Source organism: Vulpes vulpes, chromosome 15 (assembly GCF_048418805.1).
Source record: "Vulpes vulpes isolate BD-2025 chromosome 15, VulVul3, whole genome shotgun sequence".
Lineage (NCBI taxonomy): Eukaryota > Metazoa > Chordata > Mammalia > Carnivora > Canidae > Vulpes > Vulpes vulpes.
The window spans coordinates 37,491,694-37,518,754 of record NC_132794.1 but is presented as its reverse complement, the minus strand read 5'-3'; the positions used below and the strand labels follow the sequence as shown (position 1 = coordinate 37,518,754).

At 34.5% G+C, this 27,061-nt stretch overlaps 1 protein-coding gene across 4 annotated transcripts in view; it reads right to left on the bottom strand.

Moving 5' to 3' along the window:
- The window catches only part of CADM2 (cell adhesion molecule 2), a 1,056,396-nt gene that overhangs the window by 146,625 nt on the left and 882,710 nt on the right, over positions 1 to 27,061 (bottom strand). For all 4 annotated transcript variants that reach the window (XM_072738161.1, XM_072738162.1, XM_072738159.1 and 1 more), the window contains 3 exons: positions 24,588 to 24,740; positions 21,798 to 21,935; positions 705 to 875 (listed from right to left, as the gene is read on the bottom strand). In XM_072738161.1, coding sequence (XP_072594262.1) covers positions 705 to 875; positions 21,798 to 21,935; positions 24,588 to 24,740 — 462 coding nt within the window. The remainder of the gene's footprint in view (positions 1 to 704; positions 876 to 21,797; positions 21,936 to 24,587; positions 24,741 to 27,061) is intronic.

Below are 27,061 nucleotides of genomic sequence, written 5' to 3'. Positions count from 1 at the left end.
GCCAAATAACTCAATCACTATAATCTTCAATGTCTTCATCCATAAACTATGACTAAAGAGGAAAACTACCCATCAGGTGTTTGTGCTGTTGCCCTAACATGAGACGTAAGATGAAATACTACCAGCAAAACATTTAGCACTGCCATTGGCCCTCTAGAGTCATCCAATTAATGTTGTTCCTATCACTTGTCAGTAATGAAGTTGATGATGAAAACATAATGGATATGCCGCTATATTTATAAAGACTTAGGATATCTCATATAGAAGGTAAAAAACTGTCTAATTTTAAAAGCACAGATGGGCAGATAGGACAATACATTCATGCATAACAAAGTTTCTTTCATACGGTAAGGTCCATCAAGGCACTCTCAGATTCCCCACCCTCATGGACTCTGTCAAAATAACTACTCTTCCTACCCTACCCATATGCATATACATGTATCATGTCACCATGTGGAACACATTTAGAAGTTTTAACTTTTAATGAGGATATTTCCTTTATTTCTCTTCCTTGTCAAGAATGATATTCAGTCAATAACTACTTTTCTCTGAATGTGATTAATACCAGGGAGAGTAGTTGTACTTCATTTTACTGTTTTTGCTGCACATAGGTGATACTTTAGGATATTTTGAAATGATTTTAAATGTAAGTGAAGAGATTTGCTCCTGCTGTGATAACTAGGAAGGGAGTAGCATTTACTTACAGTGTATTTCTAGCACCTGCATGGCCACCTGAGGGGTGGCATTGAGGGATTCATGGTCTACTCTGCAGATCACAGTCACGCCATCATCGCTCCGGTCCACTCGGAAATCCAGTGTGCTGCTGACAGTGAAAGTCTTGCGATTTGCATCTTCTTCTTTTAAATATTTTACATCTAAAAGTAAAATATAAATTTTAAAATTCTGTGACATTATTTTTCAAAATGTAATAGATTTCACTTACTCAAGACACAACTGGAAGCACCATCTCCCCCTCTTTTCCAATTTTTAAAAAGCAAATATTTGTTAATTTAATCCATTTTGGTTTGAGTAAATAAAAATATGACTACTTCAAAAATAAAATTTAAAAGGTAGCAATATAAATAAAATAAAAGGGTAGGACACAGAACTATAATCCTTTAGTGCAAGGATGTTTTTTGTTTTAATATTCCATTTGAGAAATCATGCCATTTTACAATATTAACCTCCTTTATTTAGATTTAAATTTTACATAAGAATAATCTTAATTCTCTGAGCTACATGTACAGTTGGGAAGGTCAAATTCACAACATCTGGTTAGGTCTAAAGAAAGTACAATATATTTGAGTTATGATTTCAACATGAACAATGCAAGACGAACATAATTGCTAAAGCATACCTACAATGAGATAGTTATCTTTTATAAAGAAAAAGTAGGGGGCATGGATACAAAAATTCTCAATAAAATACTTGCAAATAGAATCCAACAGTATATTAAAAGAATCATTCAGCACAATCAAGTAGCATTTATTACTGGACTGCAAGAGTTGTTTAATATTCACAAATAAATCAACGTGAACATCACATTAATAAAAGAAAGGATAAGAATCATATGGCCCCATCAATAGATGCAGAAAAACCATTTGACAAAGTACAGCATCCATTTTTGAAAAATCCCCCAACAAAGTAGGGTGAGAATGAACCTACCTCAATATCATAAAGGCCAAATACAAAAGACAAGCAGCAAATATAATCCTCAATGGAGAAAAACAAAACTACTATTCTATGGTCAGGAACAAGACAGGGATGTCCACTCTCACCACTGTTATTTAACATAGTACTGGAAATCCTAGCCTCCATGATCAGATAACAAAAACAAATAAAAGGCATCCAAATCAGCAACATATGATATGATACTCTGTGTAGAAAATCTGGGGGACTCCACCAAAAAATTTCTAGAACTGATACATGAATTCAGTAAAGTTGCAGGATACAAAATCAACATAGAGAAATCTGTGGCATTTCTATACACCAATAATGAAGGAGCAGAAAGAGAAATCAAGGAAATGATCCAATTTATAATTGCACCAAAAACCATAAGATATCTAGGAATAAACAAAAGAAGTAAATGTTATATACTTTTAAGAGTAAAGGAATTGAAGATGACACAAAGAAATGGAAAAACATTCCATGATCATTGATTGGAAGAATAAATATTGCTAAAAGCAATTTAAACATTTAATACAATCCCTATTAAAATGTCAACAGTGTTTTTCAGAGATTGAACAAACAATCCTAAAATTTGTATGAAGCCACAAAAGACACTAAATAGCAAATATAATCTTGAAAAAGAAAACCAAAGCTGAACGTATCACAAATCCAGATCTCAAGTCATAACACAAGGCTATCTTTAGTCCAAGACAGTATGGTTCTGGCACAAAAACAGACACATTGATCAATAGAACAGAATAGAAAACCCAGAAATGGACCCACAACTATATGGTCAATTAATATTTGACAAAGCAGGAAAGAATATCAAATGGAAAAAAAGACAGTCTCCTCAACACATGGTGTTGGGAAAACTGGACTGTGCAACATGCAGAAGGATGAAACTGGACCACTTTCTTACACCACACACAAAAATAAATTCAAAATGGATGGAAGACCTAAATGCGAGACAGGAAACCATCAGAGTCTTAGAAGAGAACACAGGCAGCAACCTCTTTGACCACGGCCATTGCAACTTCTTAGCAAACATGTCACCAGAGGCAAGGGGATAAAAAAAGCAAAAATAAAATCTTAGGACTTCATCAAGATAAAAAGCTTCTGCACAATGAAAACAATCAATAAAGCTAAAAGGCAGCTTACAGAATAGGAGAAGATATTTGCAAATGACATACCTAGTAAAGGGTTAGCATCCAAAATCTATAAAGAACATATCAAACTCAACACCCAAAAAACAAATAATACAATTAACAAATGGGCAGAAGACATGAATAGACACTTTTCCAAAGTAGACATCCAGGAGGCTAACAGAAACATGAAAAGATGCTCAACATCACTGACCATCAGGGAAATGCAAATCAAAACCACAATTAGACACCACCTCACACATCTCAGAATAGCTAAAATTAACAACACAGGAAACGACAGATGTTAGCAAGGATGTGGAGAAAGGGGAACCCTCTTATACTATTGGTGAGAGTGCAAACTGGTGCAGCCACCCTGGAAAACGGTGTAGAGGGCGATCAAAAAGTTAAAAATAGAGCTACCCTATGATCCAGCAATTATACGATTAGGTATCGTAATTAGGTATTTTGTATCCTAAAGGATACAAAAATTCTGAGTCAAATGGACACATGCACGCTTGATGTTTATAGCAGCACTATCAAGAATACTCAAGTTATGGGAATAGCCTAAATGTCCACCAACCGATGAAGGGATAAAGAAAATATGAAAAACTACTCAGTCATCAAAAAGAATGAAATTTTGCTATTTTCAATGACATAGATGGGGCTAGAGTGTATTATGCTAAGCACCATAGGTCAGTCAGAGAAAGACAAATACCGTATGATTTCATGCATGTGTGAAATTTAAGAAACAAAACAGATGTGCAAAGGGGAAAAAAGAGAGAGGTAAACCATAAAACAGAGAGTTCTCTTAATTAGAGAGAACAAACTGAGGGTTGCTGGAGGGGAGGTGAGCAGGGATGAGTTAAATGGGTAATGGAGAATAAGGAGGGCACTTGTTAGGATGAGCCCTGGGTATTGTACGGGAGTGACGAATCACTAAATTCTATTCCTGAAACTAATATTACACTATATATTAACTAGCTGGAATTTAAATAAAAATTTGAAACAAAAAAAAAAAGAAAGAAGATTTTACTTGAAAGAAAAAAGACAGTCATCTGAATAATTTGAATATTTAAAAGTATACATTTGCAGTGAAATTTGCACTGAGATAAATACTCTTCCCTTGGCTGAAGAATTTATTTCAGCATGAATGAAACAAATCTTGAGGAATACTTTCCTCAAGATGTGAATTCATTTACTGATATTTAAATTTATTGCGTATGATTTTTTTTAAAAAAAACTTACTTATTCATGAGAGACACGAAGAGAGAGAGGCAGAGACAGGCAGAGGGAGAAGCAGACTCCACGTGGGGAGCCTGCGGGACTCGATCCCAGGACCCCGGGATCACGCTCTGAGCCAAAGGCAGACGCTCAACCACTGAGCCACCCAGGCATCCCTATTGCATCTGATTAAGATTTCTTATGAAATGGTGCCTCAGAGATTATTTGTTCTTTATGGAAAAGAGGCTTAATAATATCTTCATTTAATTTAAAATTTCTTAAGTCTAAACTAGTTGATAAGAGGAGGGTAATTTTAATGGATTAAAAATCAAAATGATAGGCTAAAGTTAAGATATTATAACATGATCCTATATGTAGTTTCAGGAAAAAGCTGTTCCATTTTCTTACTCTTTCATGTCTAATGAACAACGATATTTTTAGGGAAAGAGTTATGTTCAATAAAGTACATAAAATATTTGATTTTACTATTTAATAAATAATTTTAAAAACATTTAAGAACATATTAATGACAACAAAGTAAGTAATGTAAGCTGAGCTAATCCATTGTGTTCTGTCAAAGATTTGACCTTGAAAGTAATTTTGAATTTGAGGTATTTGTGGGTAGATATTTGCATGTTGCACTGAGTTTTACTTATTTTCAGAGAAGTCTGACTTTATCTTATTGATTTCAAAAATAAAATAATTATTCATAAAGAATAAAACTAGGTAAATGTTCTATGTCTTGTTCTTGAAAATAAATGCTCATGATTGTGTTCACAGATTAGTAAAAAAATCACCTAATTAAGATTTACCATTAAAAATTTTTACATAATTTAGGAAGTTTTGAGAGTAAGAAAAATTTCTAACATTTGACATATAGGGAAGGGACATAAAACGCTCAATTTATCTTATAACTATAAATTAATCATACAGGATACAAAGTTCTTCATAAATTATCTTGCAAAATAACTCATTTTTGTTAACTAGCCATTTCTGTGATTTTTCCATTTAAATATTAGTTTAAATCTCAATTAAAAAACATATTAAAATATGCGATTATTCCCTTTTAGTCAAAATATGTCAGGATAACACAGATGCATTTATAGTCTTTTGTTATATTAAACAATATATATATTTATTTATGTGAACATATATATATATATATGAGCCCTTTTCCCTTTTAGTGTTTTATAGATTTATACAAAATTTTGCCTCATTTTTATATTAATTTGTATAAATCCATGTCCAATGTTTTCTGGTTTGTAGCTCTAAGCAGTGGCAGTATAAGAAAATTTAGATCTCTTAGTAAACCACTATTATAATCATGTTTCACAATATATGAAAGACAAAACATTGCTGCTAATTGTTTAATTTTAATAACAGCTGTATTTTAAGAACCCACACATCTGCTTCCTTTAGCCAATTCCTTTACAAAAGTATCATTTAATATAATATTAAATGGACACATAAAATCTGATAGCATCGCATAAAATTTTAATGAGCTCATTCAAATAGAATAAACAAAAGTATAATTTGTTGCTTTTAATATTAGCTTATGTGACACCTTACAGGGTTCCTAAAAGCAATAAAATGAACAGAAAAAAACATCAATTAGAGCCAATCATTTTATCTTTTCTGTTTCATGCTGATCTCCTTCTTACCACCCTCACCCCCTGCCCCCCCCAAAAAAAACCAGGCAGGAAATAGTACTTAAAATCTAAGTCTATTTTTGGTTTCTAGCTTTATAAAATAACTGATGCATTCACAGTTATAGAATCAATAAAATTTTTCTTTACGTTGCACAGTTAATTTGCTGATTGCATGTGTATTCTTGTTTCCTGTTCTGTCTTGTTTCAGTGTTTCCATTGTTTCTCCTTTGGCATGTCTTTCATTACATTGTGATCTACAGCCGTATTTTTTAAGAATGGATGTGCATACAAATCACCTTTGGATCTTGGCAGAAATGCAGATTCTGATTCAAGATGTTGTGGGATGGATGGAGCCTGAAAGTCTGCTGCTGGCCACGGACATATTTTGAGGAGAAAGATCAATGATGTAACCATCAATGAAGAGGAAATATTGGGACTTTTCTCTCTCCATCTCAAGCTATCTCTATCCATCATTTTAATTTACTCTCTTCCTAACCTTCCATTCTACCTTTACTATTTTAAAATATATATTTCTTCTCATTTTTTACATTTTTCAAAATATCCATTTCATATATTATATAATGTATTGGTATGATGGTCAACACAAGTTGAGAGCAAGCAATAAAAAGAGGTGTTTATAGGATTAGTTTCCTTCATAATCCTTGCCGCCACCCTTCTATCATTTTCCAAGGAGGTTTTGGACTTTTACCACTTGTTCACAAATAATCAGAACAGTGATTGCTTTGGGTGGGTGGCAGTTGAGAACTTTATTATGCTATCATTGTATATGTTGAAATTTTCTATAATAAAAAACCTAAAAACAGATCTGCCTAGGAAAATTCCTCAAGTATTTTCCTGAACATTTCTTTTTTTAAAAAAAAAAAAAATTTTATTTATTTATTCATGAGATACACACACACACACACACACACACACACACACACACACAGGCATAGACAGAAGCAGGCTCCATGCAGGAAGTCCGATATGGGACTAAATCCCAGGACTCCAGGATCAGCCCTGAGCCAAAGGCGGCATTAAACCACTGAGCCACCAGGGCTGCCCTCCTGAACATTTCTTGAATGTTAAGTCTCAAAGCAAATAATTTTCTACTAGTTTTTATATTGTATTTATGAGACTTGCAATGTAGAATAGTAGCCTGCTTCTATTTGGGTTTTAGATCTTTATCTTACTTAGAGCTAAGGTTGAAAATAAAAAAGGCAGATGTAATCATAAGCAAGACCGCTGAAGCCCTCAAATTAACAGATTTAGAAGCCCTACATCAGGTTAGCTAAGGAACAAAGGTCATCTGTGCATTGTTGTTTTTTTACATCCAAATTTTTCATAAAATATCAAATCTCAGGAGCTACATCCATATCCATCTCTCAACATTTATAATGTTAGGTCACCTGCCTCTATGTCTGTAGTTTCAGCTTCTTTTGGATTAGATTTTTTCTAAAAGAAATCATCTAAAGTGATTAAAGTTCCATAGAACTTCACTTTGTATCCACAGTGGTTCTAATCACCCTGTGTATTACAATCTGAATTTTTGTGATTCATTTCCTTTCTGTACTTTTGTGAATTTAATCCCATTTAAACAGATCCAGAAAGAAAATAATCTCAGTTTTATAAAGGATAATCTTGTTTTGCATCCTGGAGTAGCCAGGCATGCACCTAATGTGGGCCAGTTTCCCTTTAATCCATTGGAAGACCATTATGCCACAGCCACACTGGGAACAAGATAAGATTTAGACACAGCTTTCACTTGTTCCCAGTACTGCAAGTGCCATATCTCCTCATCATTGAGAGGTATCTCTTAGGAATTATGTAGGGGTATTATGTAACTTCCCCTGATCTATTTGGGTTTCTAATTCTCTGGCCACGACCAAAGCTGTAGGATCACGATGTTTTCCCCAGATATTGATGCTCCTATATAACTTGAACTTTACTATTATTTTCAGAGTCTGGGTTTGTAACAGTATTTTATGGTGGATCAGATGATAATTTTAGGGAATTATTCTGAATTCATATTAATGGTACTTAAATGATTTGACCTACTTACCTGAATATAGGTCATCTTGTCATAGAGAAGAGAAAATGTGGGTACTATACGAGATAACTTTATGTCAAAAATTTGAAACAGCCATTATGATATACAGCAGTATTTTTGGATATGTTGTGTAATTACTGTTACACAACTGGATATATTGTGTAATTACTGTTTAAAAGAAGTTCTATAGATCAAATTTTCTAAAACTACACCATTTTTAGAAGATAACCAACTCCCTATTACTTTGTTAGATTGACATAAAGTAACTATGCCTGCTTAACTCATTCAGTAACTTATATGCATATTTTTTTTAAGATTTATTTGTTTTAAGAGAGACAGAGTCCACAAGAGAGAATGTGAGGGGAAGGAGCAGAGGAAAAAGGAGAAAGAAACAAACTTAAGCAGACTTTGCACTGAGCACAGAGCTCAGGCAGGCCTTCATCTCATGACGCAACCTGAGCTGAAACCAAGAGTCCATTGCTTAACTGACTGTGCCACCCAGGTGCCCCTTAGATGTGTGTTTTAAAATCAATTTGTCTTGAAAGGAATGTCAGCACTTTATTTTTTTTCTCTTAAGATTAAGCCTTCAAAAAGTATTTTACAACGCATCTTTCTTTAATATTCAAGGTAAGTATTTTGTTTCTGCTTTAAACTTTTTCCAGAAGAAAAATATTGAAGTCACACCTTATATGATAGAGTGTTAAGTCTGATTAACCATTTTCATTTGTTCACTGGAGAAAACTTCAAAACAAATTCATGAGGCAAATCTCTTTTTTTGCCTATGAGTGTTCCTTCCTACAACTCCAACTGGAAGGGGACAGATTTCTTCTCATAGTATTCCACATTTATTAGAGGTGCCATGGCCATCCTGTTTTTTAAAGCTATGGTTCTACCATTAGCCAGTACACAAAATAACCATTTTATTTGGCAAGGAATTTTACTGAAACTCAGTTCTTGTTAATAGATTTCAAAAGTTCAAAAAAGTGTAGTAATATTTTTGGAGAACTGATGAAGAGGAGATACTTTGCTTATCTAAATATTCTAAAACCTCTCTTTCAGTTTATTCAAACAGGTGAAATGTTATTCTTTGATCAGGTGTCTCTTCAGTGTCTGCATTGAAAGCTACTATGAGTATATGCTGTATGGATCTTGTTATATGTGCCCTGACTCCATTAAATACATACACATTTGTCTGAAACACGTGGATTCAGAGAGGAATTCTCTTTGTCTTTTGACGCTCAGCACCAGAAAATGCTAGACCTATTTCATACACTGTTTTGTGGACATAATAATTAACTGATCATGTCTCTTTCTTTGTAGTCAATAAAAGTACTAACAAAAAACGTCCTTAGAAGAACATTAAGAACTATATTGCTGAGTCTAGTAAAACAATCAGTAAGGAGTAGAACCATCTCCTTTGAAAATTATTGAGGTAAAGTCTTAGATCACTTTCACTCAAGTGACTAATTCTGTATTTAATTCTACATTTATATTTATTCAATTCTTATTTAGTTTCCTGTACCTCAGAAGGATATTCAGAACTAGTTTGCTTTGCTTAGGACAGCATCCAGTAAAAATGAGTCACCACATCTAAAAATTATTATGGTAAAGTCTGAGACCACTTTAACACAAGTGATTCATTTATTCTCTAGATTAAAACCTTGAGCATTTACCACATGCTTGACACCATGTCAGATTCCATATATAAAAAGTTGGGTGAGGAAATAAACTCCAGCCCAGTGAAGTGGACAGATATGTAAATATATTATTTAAATATTTTAAAAACTATTGGTATGTTCAAAATAATAGAGTATAAAAGTTTAAGAACTAACAATACCAGATCTTTTCTCTGATCTTCACCCTATCAGATATATCTTTTGAAAGGAGTATGAGAGATAGACTATCTTGGAGAAAAGTGGTTATTTAGAAAATTAGTTAATAATTGTTGCGAGAACCAAGATAGAGATTAATTTGTATTCAAGAATATCTTCTTTATACTATTATCACTTTCTTTGAATAATCAGCAGCAATATGAATATTACTTATTTCTACAATACTAATACAATGGACTAACTTACAGCATTTGCCAGTTTCAACAAAGTCTTCCTCTTTCTGACTTATACAACATGATAATGAGCTTTGAGGTATATACTGCATGGTTTGTGAAATTTATCTTGGGAAATATGGAGTTAGTTTTCACACTACCTATTATTCATATATACAAAACTCAAAAAAAGTGGTAGGAAGGGGAAGAATAGCAGCCTTTTGCAAATCTAATCCCAGACCACAACGTTTCAGTAGAGACTCTTTAATATTTTATATCTAATGGAATTAGAGCCATAAAATCTAAAAATTTTATCAGAATGTGAACATAAGTTATCCTCTATAGCACCTATACTTATTGAATGTGAATTCATAGTGTTTGCCATAACCAGGTTGGCCTTTTAGTGTTAAATTCCTCTCCTATGTAATTTCTTTTGTAGACATTCTTTGCTTATAATTGTGATGTTCTGTAGCACGTGACTTGAACCAGGTATAATTAAATCTGAAGAGGTACCTAAGCCCAGGGTGACTAATCTCCAGGGTGGCAAGCATGAGGTTTGATCCCCAAGCAGAAATAATGTAATCAAACTAGTATCTGATTCTGTATCACATCTTAATGTGATTTAAAACCTTGAAGAATTCAAAGAAATTGAAGTTAAAAACACGTGTTTGAGCATGTATGCACACATATATCCCACAGCTAGTATGAGGAAAGCCATGATTTAGCCAATCTAATGAGAGAATACAATTCATGAGGTGGAGGAAAGGTGTGCCAAATAGAGGAAGAAGCAGATAGCCAATGGCAACAATAGACTGAAAGGAGCTAAGTAACTATGAAGCCAGTCAATCAGTGACCTCTTTATATCCAGGGAACAACTTTTATGGCTATAACTAGGTTCCCTCATGTTCCTTTCACTTGGCCATGGTCAGAAAAACCTTACAATAATTGCTCTTCACTTGAGATTAGGTTGAGTGAACATCAGTGTCACTAACCAAAAATCTGGACAGGAGAAAACAACTTTCACTTACAGCACTTTCTAAGAACAAATTTTATATTTTGTGCACTCTGGGTTTTTTTCTATTTTTAGGCTAAATCAAAAGATGATGCCACCTGACTTAAACAAAACAAAACAAAACAAAACAAAACAAAACAAAACAAAACAAAAAACAAAAAACAAAACAAAACAAAACAAAAAAGACAAAACTACCTGACTCTAAGTTTGATGCCTCAGAGTACTCACTATATTTGTATAAATACCCTTTCTCCTATTGAAGACTGAAAGATTTATTCTATTTTATATTTTAAAAGGTGATTTATTGTAGGACCCAAAAGATGATAAAAGATGGCAGAAAAAAATTAAGGTCTCAGGTCTCTGAGATCACCATCTGAGCTGAAACCAAGAGTCAGACACTTAACCAACGGAGCCATCCAGATGCCCCAGTCTGTTCTTAATTAATTAAAGTTAGGCATATTCTGTCAGGTAAACATTCATTTCCTTCGTCTAGTTAGTAGTTTCATCCATGTCAGCCTGTGTAAGTTGTGGGCAGTTGTCATTTGTTACTGTTTTTCTTTGAAGTGTATTTCTTCATTTCTTCCTATTATCCCTCTCCTCAAAAACTAAAGACAATGTTGGTCTAAACTCTGAGTAAGTGAGCAGTTTCTGTCTTGGAAAAGTACAAAAGCTAGTGATGGATCATCAAAGACCTGGAATGAGACACATTAAACGTAAATAAATAATCTTTATCTAATGCAGTTCTATTGTTTTATCACCTTTTTCTACTCTTATTGACTACTGTTGATTGCTGCTTCTTTTCTTTTACTTAGAATTGTATTTACTCTGTATTTGCCTTTTGTTTCTTCTCTTCACTATCTTTTTTAGGCATAGCAATCCTTAAGGCAGCCCAAGGGTGGGAATTCAGCTATATTTAACTATAGAGAAAAGAGAAGAAGAAGGGAGATCAACAATATAATTTTTAAAAAGACTAATTAAAGGGGCGCCTGGGTGACTCAATTGGTTAAGACCCAGGTCTTGTTTTCAGCTTAAGTCATGATTTCTCAATGGTGAGATTGAGCTCTACGCTGGGCTCTACACTCAGGGGGAGTCTGCTTTTCTCTCCCTCTCCCCCTCTCCTCTACCCCTCCCACAACTTGCATGCTCTCTCTCTAAAACAATAAATCCTAAAAAAAAGACTAATTAAAAACTAAACAAATTAAAACATGTCAAATTATTAAATCATTCTTAAAATTCATACATGACATTTTTATATAAAGTTCATGAAGAAGAACATAATTAAAAATAGCCTATAATTACCAGGAAAAGGGAATTTATGGAATAGTTTCATCTCTAGAGGCAAGAAATAAATTTTGACATAAAATGGTCAAAAAAAGAAATGTAATTTTTTTCTGTGAAAAAATAGCAGGAAATGAGAGATAGAATAGTTTATAAGGATAAATAAAGGAATGAAAGGAATGAAATGATATATTAGAATAATTTATGAGTTTACATTATAAAAAGACATGAATATAAAAAAGACATCAGGGGCACTTGGGTGGTTCAGAAGCATCTGCCTTCAGCTCAGGTCATGATCCCAGGGTCCTGGGATGGAGCCCCATGTGGTGGGGCTCCCTGCTCAGTGGGGAGTCTGCTTCTCCTTCTCCCTCTGCCCCTCCACCCCTCTTGTGCTCTCTGTTTCTCTGTTTTTCAAATAAATAATAAAATCTTTTTTAAAAAAATCGAGGACAATTTCCAGAATATCAGCATAGGGGACTCTGCAGACTCCTCCAGTGAAACAACCAGAACTGGTGAAAATTATTTAAATATACATATACGTATGTTCTCTAAAAATCATCTAATAGTATACAGCAACTTATGAAACAATTATTCAAGAAAATCAATTAAATCTTAGTAAGAACAAATAGAGCTTGTAGTATTTAAGACATGACCTGTTCCCTACTTTCACCCTACCTCCAACTCAGCACAAGGGAAGCTTGCCTCCTAATGAATGTTGCCCAGATGATGGGACCCATCCTCCCCACCAGCTCACTTTCAAAGGCTATCGTATTTTCTTAGCAGAGCCAGGTGTTCCCCTCATTCCTGCTGTCAGTTGCAGAGGCCTAATTCCAAGGGAGTGTGGGAGTGTTCTACCCAGTCTGAACTTAGGCCAAGAATACAAAGACCATCATGGCTTTTGCCCCAGTTCACCCATAAAGTGGACATTTCAAGCCAGAGAAACAAGGGGAGAAAACCAGGGCTGCCGCCACTCCCCCAGCACCCTGCTTATAAAGAGTGACATAGTGTCACTTTGAAAGAAGTAAAACATTCTATCAAAGTGAGTGTGGATACATTTCACTCTTCTTCTTCCTGCACATCCTCTTAAATTCATTCTATCACCTTAAAACAAACAAGCAAACAGACACAATGAAAATGCATCACCATTAAATAAAGTATTACTTATTTAAAGTTGGCAGGGAAGAATATCAAAAAAGAGAAAGTTGTATCAAGAGAGAACTCCAGACCTTTTCAGGGTCTCACCCACTGTTTAGCAAAGCAAGCACTGATAAGTGTATCTGGGTGAGGAAACTGAGCCTGAGACAAGAACCATCTAAAAGGATTAGAGGAAATAGCACATGATGCTCACACAGTGGGGAATAGTGTTGTGACCAATCTGATTGAAAACAATAATTCCTAGCATAAATACTGCTCTGGTCTTGCCTAAGAAATTTTTTAGACTCTGAAAAGATTAAACCCTTTCTAAGTAACTTGACCAGAAGGAAGCATAATAATACTGACAGAGATATGAGAATATTCAGCATCAAAAAGGCAAATTTCACAAAGTCTGGAATCCAATCAAAAACTGCATCCAAAGAAGCAGAAAAATACTATCTATAATGAGATCAATCAATCAATCAATCAATCAATCAAATCTGACCTTGAAATAATAGAGCTAAGAGAAATAAAAGATAAGGGCATTGAAAATACATTCAAAACCTAAAGATATGAAATTTATGCAAATAATTTTTTGTGATCTTGGGTTAGGCAAAAATGTCATCCATAAAATATGAAATTATGATTTATAAAAGTAAAATATAATAATAAAAAGGTTGTGCTTTATGAAGTGGTACTTCATAAAATTGTTTGGAAGTGTCTTTAAAAATTGAATATAGGTCTGCCATATGACCTATTCATTCTGGCCCTAGTCATTGCCAAGAGAGATGAAAGCATATCTACATATAAAGACTTACACACAATGTTCATAACTGCTTAGTTTTTATAGCCTCATACCATAAATAACTCAAATATCTATCACCAGATAAATGGATATACAAATTATAGTATAGATCCATACAACAGAATATCAGCGATAAATAGGAATAACTTTTACATATGCAAGAACAGGGATAAATCTGAAAATACTTACACTGAGAAAATCAAAAGAAAAGAAATATTAACTGAGTCTATTTATATAGAATTCTAGAAAATGCAAACTAATCTGCAATGACATAGAACAGTGGTTCTGATTTGAGCATGAAATGAGGAGTGGGGAGAGAAGTTTAAGAGGGAAGGAGTTTTTTTTTTTAAAGATATGAGCAAAGGATTATAAAGGAGTATAAACAAATGCTTCAATGATGCATTTGTTCATTATCTTGATTGATGAGGTTTCATCAGTATATACAAATATGAAAAAACTACCAAACTGTCCAGTTCAAATATGTGTATATTGTTTTCTCTTATATCCCAATAAAGCTGTTTTTAAAAAAATTAAAAAGAAAGTTTCTCAAAGTTTTGGGGGATAATTTACTATCATTAAGCATTCATGATCACATGAAAGTTGCTTTCTCTATTTCCATAAGAAATCTCATGTATATCATGGTGTGGCCCGCAGCATCTTGAGGTAATACACTTAAAATCATTCAAAAAATTTTAGATTGTCCATGTTGTCACACACAGAGACACACACACATGACATACAGGTACTGTTAATGCTGTTTTCTTTTCTCATCTAATACGTGTCCAGCATGATCCAGATTTAAATGACTAGGACATTTCCAAAGTGGTAGGTATAAACAAAGAACATGAAAAACCATTGATTTATGGGGTACAAGTTTAACTATTGATACTTTTGGTTAATCCTTATCATCTATGACACAGGAATGTTAAACACAGGGGACACAAGTTTTTCCTTCTTATTTTCTTCTTCAGGGAATTTACAATCCTTTTTTTGCATATTAGTATTTCTCTCATTCAAATCAAATTTATGTAAAACTGATGTTAAATGAAGCATTAGACTAAATCTAGTTTTGCAACACCAAACAGAATATGTAAATTAAATAAATAATCTACCATGTTTCAAAGTGCATTTCATAGAATTCAGTGCAAAACAACATAAAAGCATGAAAGAAAAACAATTATGTGATCAAAGAATACTGTTAAGATGTCAGCTAAAGGAATTTTTGCACAAATTCTCAGAAATGTTAAAATGTTAGAGTATATTTTGACTTAGTTTTACACAATCTCTTTGTAAGAACAGACTCAAAATGTACACGGAATATTAAGCCTTATTTTCTGAATTTAGTCAATTAGAACCCCTTCCTTTGTTTCCTCAAATATTTACTAATACTTGGCTTAGTGGTCTCTAATTCTGTGCATTCTCAAAAATAGTGAGCTAAGGATCACTAGGAATAGGCATTTTTAAACTAGTACCTCAGATGATTTTTTTTTAAGATTTTATTTATTTATTCAGGAGAGACACACAGAGAGAGGCAGAGACCCAGGCAGAGGGAGAAGCAGGCTCCATGCAGAGAGCCAGATGCAGGACTCAATCTCGGGACTCCAGGATCATGCCCTGGGTCAAAGACAGGCGGTAACCGCTGAGCCACCCAGGGATCCCCACCTCAGGTGATTCTAATCCAAGCCATCTAATGGCCACTTTTTGAGAAACACAGCATTTGGAAATTCACTCTCATGCTTCCAAATGCTGAAAAAATTATTTACTACATAGTCTACAGTAAAATTACACTACATTTAGCCAACCTGAAAATGAGCTGTTGCATTATTTTTGATTGGTGTGATAGTGTGTGTCAAAACCCCTGTTCACATGGGGAGATACAGCTTAAGCCAACTTAAGCCTGATGGTCAACATTTGACACACACAATGTATAATAAGTAAATAACACTTGTAGAATACAGGCAATACCATTAGGTAGCAACAAGCTTCAGTGACTCGCCACAAAATCAGGCTCGGCTGCATATGTATGTCCTTCATAGCATAATTCTGAAGGGAGGAGGAAGCACTGCACACATGAAAAGCGATGACTGTTTTAAAGGCTAAAACTGAAAACGTCCCTCATTGTGAGATGATAAACCTTTTATGGTCAGAATACCTTCCCTAGACATAGGTCACCTAACTCCAAAGACCTATTAAGCTTAACTTTTAGATTCTGTATAATTACTTCAACTTCATTATTTTAAATAAACATTATTACATTGTTCTGAACTAATTCTTCCTAATGTCTCTTTTATTTCCATATGTTCATTACTAAAATCACTCAAAGTTATAATGTCTTTCAGCTTTCTTTTTGCTTCCTCTCTCAGAACTATTCACCAGGTTCCTCTAAAATTTGGCTTCTTTTTCACATCCATCTTCTTTTTTAAAAATTCCATTTTATTCCCACTAAAAATTCCATTTTACCATTAAGTCAGAGCCTAATTAGTTCATACTTGAAATGTCCCTTAAATATTCTTCCAGCCTTCAGCTTTCTCCCCAGACTCAAGTGCTAGGTCTTAGAATATTCAAGTTCAGTCTTTGCCAGATGTATGACCATAAGAAATTATTCTGCTTCTTTAGATCTCAGTTTTCTGTTGTTACAAAACAAATTATCATAAATTTAATGGCTTAAAGCAATGCACATAATCTCTATGGATTAGGAGTACAGAGAAGGCTTGTCCTGGCCCTCTTGTCAGTTTCACATTTATTAACCCATAATCTCTATGGATTAGGAGTCCAGAGGCTTGTCCTGGTCTTCTTGTCAATATCACCAGACTGAAGTTAGGGTGTTGGCTGGGGCTGTGATTCCCGTCTGAGTTTTAGGGTCTTCTTCAAGCTCACTGGTTGTTCACAAATTTATTTCCTTGAGGCTACATGTCTGAGGTCCCCCCTTGTTCACTAGCTGTCACTCAGGAACTGCTTCCAGCAACCAGAGGTCCCTCATAGCTCTTTGCCACAGACTCCCTATAGGCAAGGGAGTCTGTGGCAAATAGGGATTGCAAGATTACTGTTTACTTCCTTTCAGGCCGGGAGGAGTATGTCTCTCTGACACTTCATTCCTTTATAAAGATCTCACCTCATTATATCAGGTTTGCCCTTGAGAATCATCCTTTGATGAACTCAAGAGAGACACATAATTATAACTGCCAAGTCCTTTTTGCGATATAAGGCAACATGATCAAGGATGTGACATCCCATGTGCTATACTCACAAGCCTGTCCTACCTTCAAGGGGAAGAGATCACACATGATGTGGGGCACTGGGAGTTGTCATGGAATTCAGTCTAACACCGAAATGTAAAAGCTGGGAAAGAAATCTGGAGATTTCATGATAGTAACTGTTCAAACTACAAATTGATAATCTTATACATGAAATGAAAAATTAATGAAGTTTATAAAAGTTTGTAAGGTTCATAAAATATAAGTTCTCAGGGAACTAGCAAATTTCAAAAGGCAATGCTCATTTTTTCCCAGACTAAATATCAAATATTCAGACTTCCTTACAACACAGAAGATTAAAAGCTGCAGTGAAACCACCTATGGTTTTGAATAGAGAGCTATCCAGAAGCACCAAAAGGATTTCTGAGTTAGACTCATGGCAGGGGAAGAGGAAGGGATGGATAGATGAAAATTATGCTTCATTGTATTCTTTAAAGCTCATAGAAAAAAAAAGTTTCAACTATTGCCTACAGAATAAAATTCCAAACCCCTTACTATGGAAAAAAAGATCCTTGAAGACTTCATTGGCCCTGGCTTTCCTGTTTACCTTTCACATCTATATCACACAGAGAGTTCTATGGTTACTGCTAACATGCTTTTACTCTGCACAAATACATGGTTTCTTTCCTTAGAATGCTCTACTACCTACATGTACCCACAACCCATATGATGATTCAATTCATTGTTTAATATCCACTTATTTATTTAGCAGCTATTTACTGAGTGCCTATATCCATCAATCAATTGTTAAGTCTTAACCTCTTCTCCCACAAAGTAGGGCTGCTCTCTTCTCCTTCTCCTTCTCCTTCTCCTTCTCCTTCTCCTTCTCCTTCTCCTTCTCCTTCTCCTTCTCCTTCTCCTTCTCTTCTCCTTCTCCTTCTCCTTCTCTTCTCCTTCGCCTTCTCCTTCTCCTTCTCCTTCTCCTTCTCCTTCTCTTCTCCTTCTCCTTCTCCTTCTCCTTCTCCTTCTCTTCTTCGCCTTCTCCTTCTCCTTTCTTCTTCTTCTTCTTTCTAGTACAAAATCTATAGCCAGATCATGTATCTATTACCATACCTGTAAATCCTATGTTTATATGTCTAGCCCCAAAATGTGAATTCCTGGAAGGAATTATTTTATTTGTTTATATTTCTAAGACTAATTCAGGGATTGTTACAACGCATTAATTGTGGTTTGCTGAAGATAGTGATGGTAATAATAATAATAAGAGTAATAACAATAATATTAAAAATGTTTTTAGTGATTCCTCATACTGTGAAAACACTTTATACATATTGGCTCACACAAAATCCTTCCAACAGTGCTTTGAGGCAAACATTAGTTTTCTCATAGACTTGTGAGGACTATAAAGTTCAGACACAGAGACAAGGCTTTTATATATTACTGCTGCTTCTTTTTTGATTTTAAGATTTTACTTATTTGACAGAGAGATAGAGCCACAGAGCACAAGTGGGAAAATGGCAGAGGGAGAGGGAGAAGCAGGCTTCCCACTGAGCAGGGAACCTGACATGGGACGGGGCTCAATACCAGGACTCCATGATCATGACCTTAGCTGAAGGCAGACATTTAACCAACTGAACCACTCAGGCGCCCCTGTTACGGATGCTTCTAAACTTTATGTTCTCTATACCAGTGTAGTCCCCAAACAGGAATATCAGCATCATTCACACATGTGACACAGTGCTGACAATGTATGTTCTCATGCTCCAACCGAGACCTACTCCATCATAAAATTTGGGGACAGAGCCCTATGATCCGAGATTTAACAGGCACTATAGATGATGATACCTGCTAAAGTTTGAGAACCAGTGCTCTGGAATCTATGGAAAAATCTTGACAAAAAAAACTTAATCAGCTATGACTTTCAGACAACTTTTACCCAGAAATTTGGAAATTAAATTTATGTTAGGTAGTGATGAAGGAAAAAAGAAAAGCAGAAAAATGACTCATCCTGATATCATAAATCACATTGAAGATCCATATACCCATTATAGAGAGTCGCTAAAACTTAACACAATGTCACTATGCTGAACTGACCAACACTTAGCTAAAAGGTAAGGATGCTACACACAGCATATTTGCATATACACCTATAAAGATAGTTTAATGCACTCAAGAAGTTCACCATATAACTGTGAAGAAAACAAACTATATTAATATGAAAAAGAAGAATTATAAAATAGAAAAGCTATGTAGATGAATGCAAGTTTAGGGATAATGAGTGCTCTCTCAATGGCCACACATTGGAGAACACAGAAATAAAGGAGGCCTCACTATTTCTGAATGGGGAGTACAGAACCATGAGCTGATTCTGTGTATGGTTTTTGTCTTGATTTTTTTTCTAATCTTTACTCAGATGATTTTCCAGTATGGTGTTTATAGGATCAAACTTTAATGTTTTACCTAGGATATAATGGAATCTGTTTGGTACTCAGAGCAGAAGCCAAATTTGTGAAAAAGCAAGGTATATTCTGAAATATGAGTACATTATAGATTTTCCATCAGGCTACAATGTTAAAAACTATCAATCAATATTAATGAAGTACCTAGTATGTTATTCTCTGACCTCCCTGGCAATATGAGATAAATTCTTGAAACACAAATAAAATGCTAAGAAATTGAGAGCAACTGACTACCAAACTATGTCAGAATTAATGTGAATAATAAAACAAAAGAGAGTACTTAAGAAGAACATTCTAGCATAAACCATGTCTTTCACACAGAGAGACATATATGATGTGCAAGAATTCACTGACTGGAGCTTTCTCATAGGCCAAGGAAGTTGGATTTGAAATTTATTTTACAGGTTAGGGCTTTTTTTTAAAGATTTTATTTATTTATTTATGAAAGACCCAGAGAGAGAGAGAGGCAGAGACACAGAGGGAGAAGCAGGCTCCATGCAAGGAGCCCAACATGGGACTTGTTCCCGGGACTCCAGGATCACACCCTGGGACTCCAGGATCATGCCCTGGGCTGAAGGCAGGCATTAAACCACTGAGCCACCCAGGGATCCCTTGGTTAGGGCTTTTTTTTTTTTTTTTTTTTTTTAGTTAGGGTTTTTGATCAAAAGTGCTTAAATAGAAAAAAAAAATGGCTGGATCAGATCCTTCTCATAGTATGGAAGCAGGGTAGAGGATCCAGTTAGCAAAGATCCAACAAAGTCCAGACATGCCTAAATAAACACATCCTAAATGCAGAATTAGAATGGGTGTTACTGAGCCCTGGCCATATATGTGATCAGATTATATACTAGCCTAAAAGTTTAACTTAGCATAGCAACATGTCTAACATGTCTTGGGAGCTTGCATTTCTCCAAATTTTGTTTAATAACATGTATTTAATAGAAGACCTGCAACAAAAGTGGTGATTAAGGATAAATTACAGGTAAGTCCTTGTTTGCAGAAAAATACACAGTAATTAAAATAGAAAATAGAATAATTAAATAGATTACAAACATATAATTTCTTAGTAACAGAAGGAATCCTATATCATATTTGATATCATATTTGGATATGGAAATTCAAGATATTGAATTAAAAATTAAAATGATTAGAATGGTTTTCATAAACCTATCCCCTAGCAGGTTACCTTAAGAATAACACATCATTACCATGTATATAGGAAACATTTTTAACAATCATCATGACCAATTGTTGGATTTTAATGTGCATGTGACATCAGGTCCAAGATACACATATGTGAAGTTAAAAAAATGAAAAATCCAAACCAGACAAACTACTAACCTCACTAGGCCTTTCGCCTATGAACTTATTTCCCACCTACAGGTTATGTGTGTGTGTGTGTGTGTGTGTGTGTGTGTTTATATTTAAGTATACGAAGTAACAGCAGAGCTATACTTCATATTTAAACTACTGTGTATTTGTACTGAGATGAATACATTTTTTGCCCTCTGAGGACTACGGGGAATCAGATTCATTGATGTGGAGCAATTTTGTTCTTAGGACTTTATAATTCCAGAAACCAACAAATTGAAGACACAATTCATGGAATTTGTCTGTAATCCAAATACGAGAGGAGTTTGGAAACAATTATACCTAACCTGTACTTAGTGTTCACTCTGGCCAAGCATAAATCTATGTGTTTTTTATACAATAACTCATTTATTTCTCCAATGTTTCCATGAGGTATATGATATTTTTGACTTGTTATACATAAGGGGAAAATGGGGCACACAGGGATTACATTAATATACCTTATGGGATTACCTAATTTAAGAAACAGGTAAATGGTTTAAATTATACTTAATAAGAAAGTGACTGTGGTTTTAAAAAGAAATGCCCTGGGCAACCCAGGTTGCTCAGTGGTTTAGCTCCGCCTTCGGGCCAGGGCATGATCCTGGAGACCCGGGATCGAATCCCGAGTCTGGCTTCCTGCATGGAGCCTGCTTCTCCCTCTGCGGGTCTCTCTCTCTCTCTCATGAATAAATAAATAAAATCTATAAAAAGAAATTCCCTGCATCTCACACTTTATACCAGCTTCAGCACATTAATTTTGACTTGGGAAAACTTTCCCCATTCTTTACCTTTAATCTCTTTGTCATTTTTGAACCATCTTATATCAGCTGCAGGTTTACTACCAGATGTTTTACAAGTCAGTTGCATCAAGTCTCCCTCCATAACTGGTGATGAAAATCCACTAATTTGAGGCTTCTCGGGAACACCTGAAATTTAAGAAAATGGCATGGACATCAATCACCAGGGCTGATTCATTCTGATGACTATTACTTTCACAAAGCTAAAATGGGTTCTTAACTGACAATATTTTCAATCAAAATACTAAAGTTTTGTATAATAAACTACTTAAAATATCTATATAATGTACATATTAAAAAGTTCTGTATATATATATTGTGTATACACACACACAGAGACAGAGACGTATACATATGTATATTCAAAAGTCCTCCTTATCTGCAGGAGATACAGTGCAAGACTCCCAGTGGATGCTTGAAATTGTGGATAGCACATAAAACTATCTATACTATGTTTTTCTCCTATCTATATATACCTAAAATAAAGGTTAATTTGTAAATCAGGCCTAGTAAAAGATTAACAATGATAACTAATAATAAAATGGAATAATTACAACAATATGTCATAATAAAGTTTATATGAAAGCAGTCTCTCTCTCAAAATATTGTACTGTACTCACCCTTTATTCTTGGGAGAATATAAGATAAAATGCCTGACTGATAGGAAGAAGTAAGGTGAATGACATAAATGTTGCAATGCAACATTTAGGCTACTATTGGCCTGACAATAAGTCAGAAGGAGGATCACTTGCTTCCAGACCACAGTTGATCATAGGTAACTTCAAGTGTGGAAGGTGAAATTGTAGATGGGAGTGGAGTGGGGAACTACTGTAAATACGTATATGTGTATGTGTATTATTCAGAAGGCATTTAAAATGCATTTAGTTCAAAGTAGCTTTTAAAGTTTTACCTGCAATGTAAATCTTAGAAACAGCCGTTCAATATATCTTAACGTTTATCAGTATAAGGATTTAAGAAGGTAGATTGTTTACAATGGGGAAAAATCCACAAAGCACATTTCTTTATTCTTTAGCAAATTGTGATTTAACCAAAATAGCACTTTGCATTTCTGATTTTATAATTCTCAAAGCTTAAAATATATTATTATCTTATAGTACTTTGTTCTAGAAATGCAATTTAAAATAAGAGATTCACTAATAATTGCAACAATACTTCTGGGATTCTTCTAAAGAATGTCTTGATATCATTTGTATTAGAAATTCAATAGTAGTTTTGTGAAGCATGATGCATATTATGTTTAATGGTTAATGCTAACCACTAGTACATTTTCTAGTCCAAATCATCCAATAACTAAGCAGATAATTAATATGTAAGGATAGCACATGGGTGATTTAAATAATAGGACATTACATTTTTCTTGGACAATAATATTCTCTCGTCACAGTAGAAGTTTATTAAAATTTCTTCTAAAATTATTCAAATTTATTCTAAAATTATTCAATAATAATCTCCTGAAAGATTCTTTATTGTACCATTCAATTTGAAGAGAAAAAAAAGTAGGAATATTGGAAAGCACCAATAAGAGAAATACAAATTAATACAAGAACAACAATGATAAATGACAGGTCAACATGGTCTTATTAGTTGGGTTTTTTTTCCATTCACATTCATATTGTTTTTTTTCTTTTTTTAAATCTATGCCATTTAATAAACTGAGATCATCCAGTTGTCTGTTCTTGGGGTCTCGAGGTGGCTCTCTACAGAACAATACATTAACCTTAGGCACTTGTTATCTCAAAATATTCCATTTTATTGGATATATTTTGTCTGTAGCAGCAAATATGTGGGAAGATTTTTATAAAATAGTCCCAGTGGGATTTGCAAAGAAACATATTTCATATCGTATGTACAAAACCAATTCACTAGCTGGATTAACTTTAATATTCCTACTGAACAGAACAGCATGCATTAGTTCTTTTATATGCAATGTTATGCCTTTATCTATCAAAAAGGAAGGCAAGCTAGGGGCAAAAGAAAAAATCAATCTTTTAAATTCCTCTAACTTGTTCTGTAGGCAGGTGTGTTTCAATGAACTGCAGCAATTTCAGCTGATTGGGCCACTGACTTCTGCAGAATCACAGAGAGCTCTCAGCTGCAACTAGATTTCTTTGGAATCTCTAAGAATGCAAGGTCTTTTTGTATCACTTGTAACCTTTGGGGAAAAGGCCCAGTATTTAGAAAGCAAAACCACAAAGAAGCTACAAGTTGCATGGAGAGTGACATTATGTACTTCAATTAAGAATCTAGAAAACCTACAAAATTAAAAGATAAAAAGACACAGAAATGTCAGGGTCACTTAAATGCACTAATAGACACAAAGAAATCATAATTGAAAGCCATAAGATATCAGAAAAGGCCCCCGGTCAGATGACCTATATAATAAAATGGAGGACCACCCCATAGACACATTAAATTGATTATACTAATTATTTTATTACTTTATAAAAGGATCACCATATATACAATATAGATGATTTGGCAGAAAGGAATTTGGTTGAAAATCGAGAAAGTTGATGTCTGTTGCTGGTCAAGAAACAAATGGCTGTGTGCCCTTGAGATGTCATACAAATCCATACACCTCCCTTGGTATATTTCTGAAATGGGGAAAGTGACTAAGTGGTTTTTTTTTAATGCCTTTTGTTATAATGTAGCAGACAAGGGATTAAACTAGATCTATTAATATCATCCTCAAAACACATATTTGAATTGAATCATGTTGCTTTAGCTTGTGATCACATCGTGTTAGTTCCTTGTACTTACCCAGAACAGTGAGATAGGCCTTGGAGGTTTTGACAGGCATTGTGAATAAAGAACAGGTGTACTGTCCTTCATCAGAGAGAGACACATCACTGACGCTGATACTCAATTCATGCCAGGAAGCTCGAACCAGCTCAATCCTGTTGTCCCTCAAAGCTGAAAAGAGAAAATATTGACAAATGCAAATAACAACATTAGAAAAAGTCAGTACTACTAAATATTTTTAGTGCAACACAAGAAACATTGTCTTTGGCCATACATCTAAATCTTATTTCCTAATACAGCTTAAAGGAAGGTTTAATTATGAAATATTTTATCAGATTTTTAAAAAATCAAAGTAGAATCAGGTGTTCCTTAATGTTCTCAGAAATAACTTTTTAATTAAATGATTGCATCTAGTATAACACTTTAGATGAGGTAGATATTGGTGGTGATAAAAATGACTTTCTTCCACAGGCTTTCATGGAACGCCAGTACCAAAATACACTATAAACAGAAGGTTTCACTTTTATGCACGGATAAATTTGGGAAAATTATGATAGCTGTGTTCTTTCCAAGAGACTAACAATGACCATTAGCATATTAAAAGCACATTCCCTGCAGTAGAGAAACTTGTTGAACTTCCTTTAAACCCAAGCTAACTTTCAGCTGAAAAACACCTGTAAAGTACTGAATGTTTAAATTTGCTCTGATTGATTGGAATCTCTTGTGTATCATTGGTTATATACTTTTAGTATAGCCTTTGGTTCATACCACATTTTTTATCACAGAACTTTTTTTTTTCCACATAGGATCTCTCAGCACACTTGATTCATTTTTGGAAAAATATTTAAAAAGTTTAAATATCATTGTATTTCCTACTAAGTACAGCTATAAAGCTCAGAATTAAGCAAGAGGCAAAGAGAGTGGAACTCTGAAAGATAGAGGAAAGAAGACTGGTTAGGGACACTGGGACCTGAGGAACAATACAGTGGTTCTGCAGCCAATAATAAAAGGCAGTTGAAGCCTGGCTTCTTCCAACCATAACCTTACAATAGAAGGTGGTCTAGGTAGACTCAATTGTTAATCACATATCAAATGTGAGTCCTCCCAGTATCTCTGGGAGAGACTGGGCCACATGCAAGAGGAATCAACTGGGAACATCACTGACTATAAGTGGCCATGGAAAGCAAGTGAAAATATTTGAAGAAATAATGGTCCCAAACTGAAATTTTTCCTAAAGAAATAAATGTACTACACAGAATCAGGAAGACAAACTAATCTCAAATATAATAAACCCAAAGAAGTCTATATCAAAATACATCAAAATTAACCTGGAAGACAAAGAAAAAAAAATCTTGAAAACAACCAGAGAGAAAGACGTGTATCTATAAGAGAATACCAATTTAAATGGCAATAGATTTCTTATTTGAAACTATGGAGGCCAGAAGGAATGGCACATTATTCAAGCACTGAAAGAAAAGAACTTACTTATTCAGGGAAACTAACCTTCAGGAATCAAGAGGGAATAAATATGTTCATAGAAGAAAGAAAACTAAGAACATGTTTCTCCAGCAGATCTGTTGTGAAAAGTTAAATAAATGTCTTTAAACAGAGCAAAAGTTATCTTGGAGCATCAGGAAGGAAGAAAGAACAACCAGAAGAACCAACACATGGGTGAATACAATACAGAATATCCTTCTCCTGAGTTGTCTCTATTTTATGATAGTTTAAACAAAAATTACAACCTCAACTGATGCAATGTTGAACAAATATAGGGGGGGATACTCAAGACAAGTGAAAAGTGGGTCGGGCAAAGGTACTGAAAAGGAGTAAGGTTTACTATTTAACCCAAAGTGGTAAACCATTGTTACTATGTATATTTCAATATCTAGGGCAACTACAAAGAAAATATACAATGTAACATACTCAAAAACTCTATAAATCAGAGAAAATCCATTTATATAGTGTCTTGAAATAATAAAGTTATAACGATGGAAAAGAGATTAGTGCTTCCCAAGGGTTAAGGATAGTAAAGGGTAGAAGAGAGTGGGGGGGACATGGATGTAGTTATAAAAGGACAGCACAAGAGATTATTGTGGTGATGGGACTGTTTTGTATTTTGTTATGTTTGTATCCACATGAAACTGCACATGAAATGAAACTGAATTGAACTATACACACATACACACATATGCACACACAGAGAGAGGAGTACATGTAAAATCGGTGGAACCGAATAGGATTGGTAGACGATATCAATATATCTTTGCAAGATGTTATTTGGATCAAGGGTCCACAAGATCTCTATATATTATTTTTCACAGCTGAGTGTGAGTCTGCAATAACACCTCAATTAAGGGGCGCCTGGGTGGCTCAGTAGGCTAAGTGTCTGACTCTTGATTTCTGCTCAGATCATGATCTCAGGGCTCAGCAGGGAGTCTGCCTGAGATTCTCTTTCTCCCTCTGCCCCTCCCCCCTAAAATCAAAACAAAACA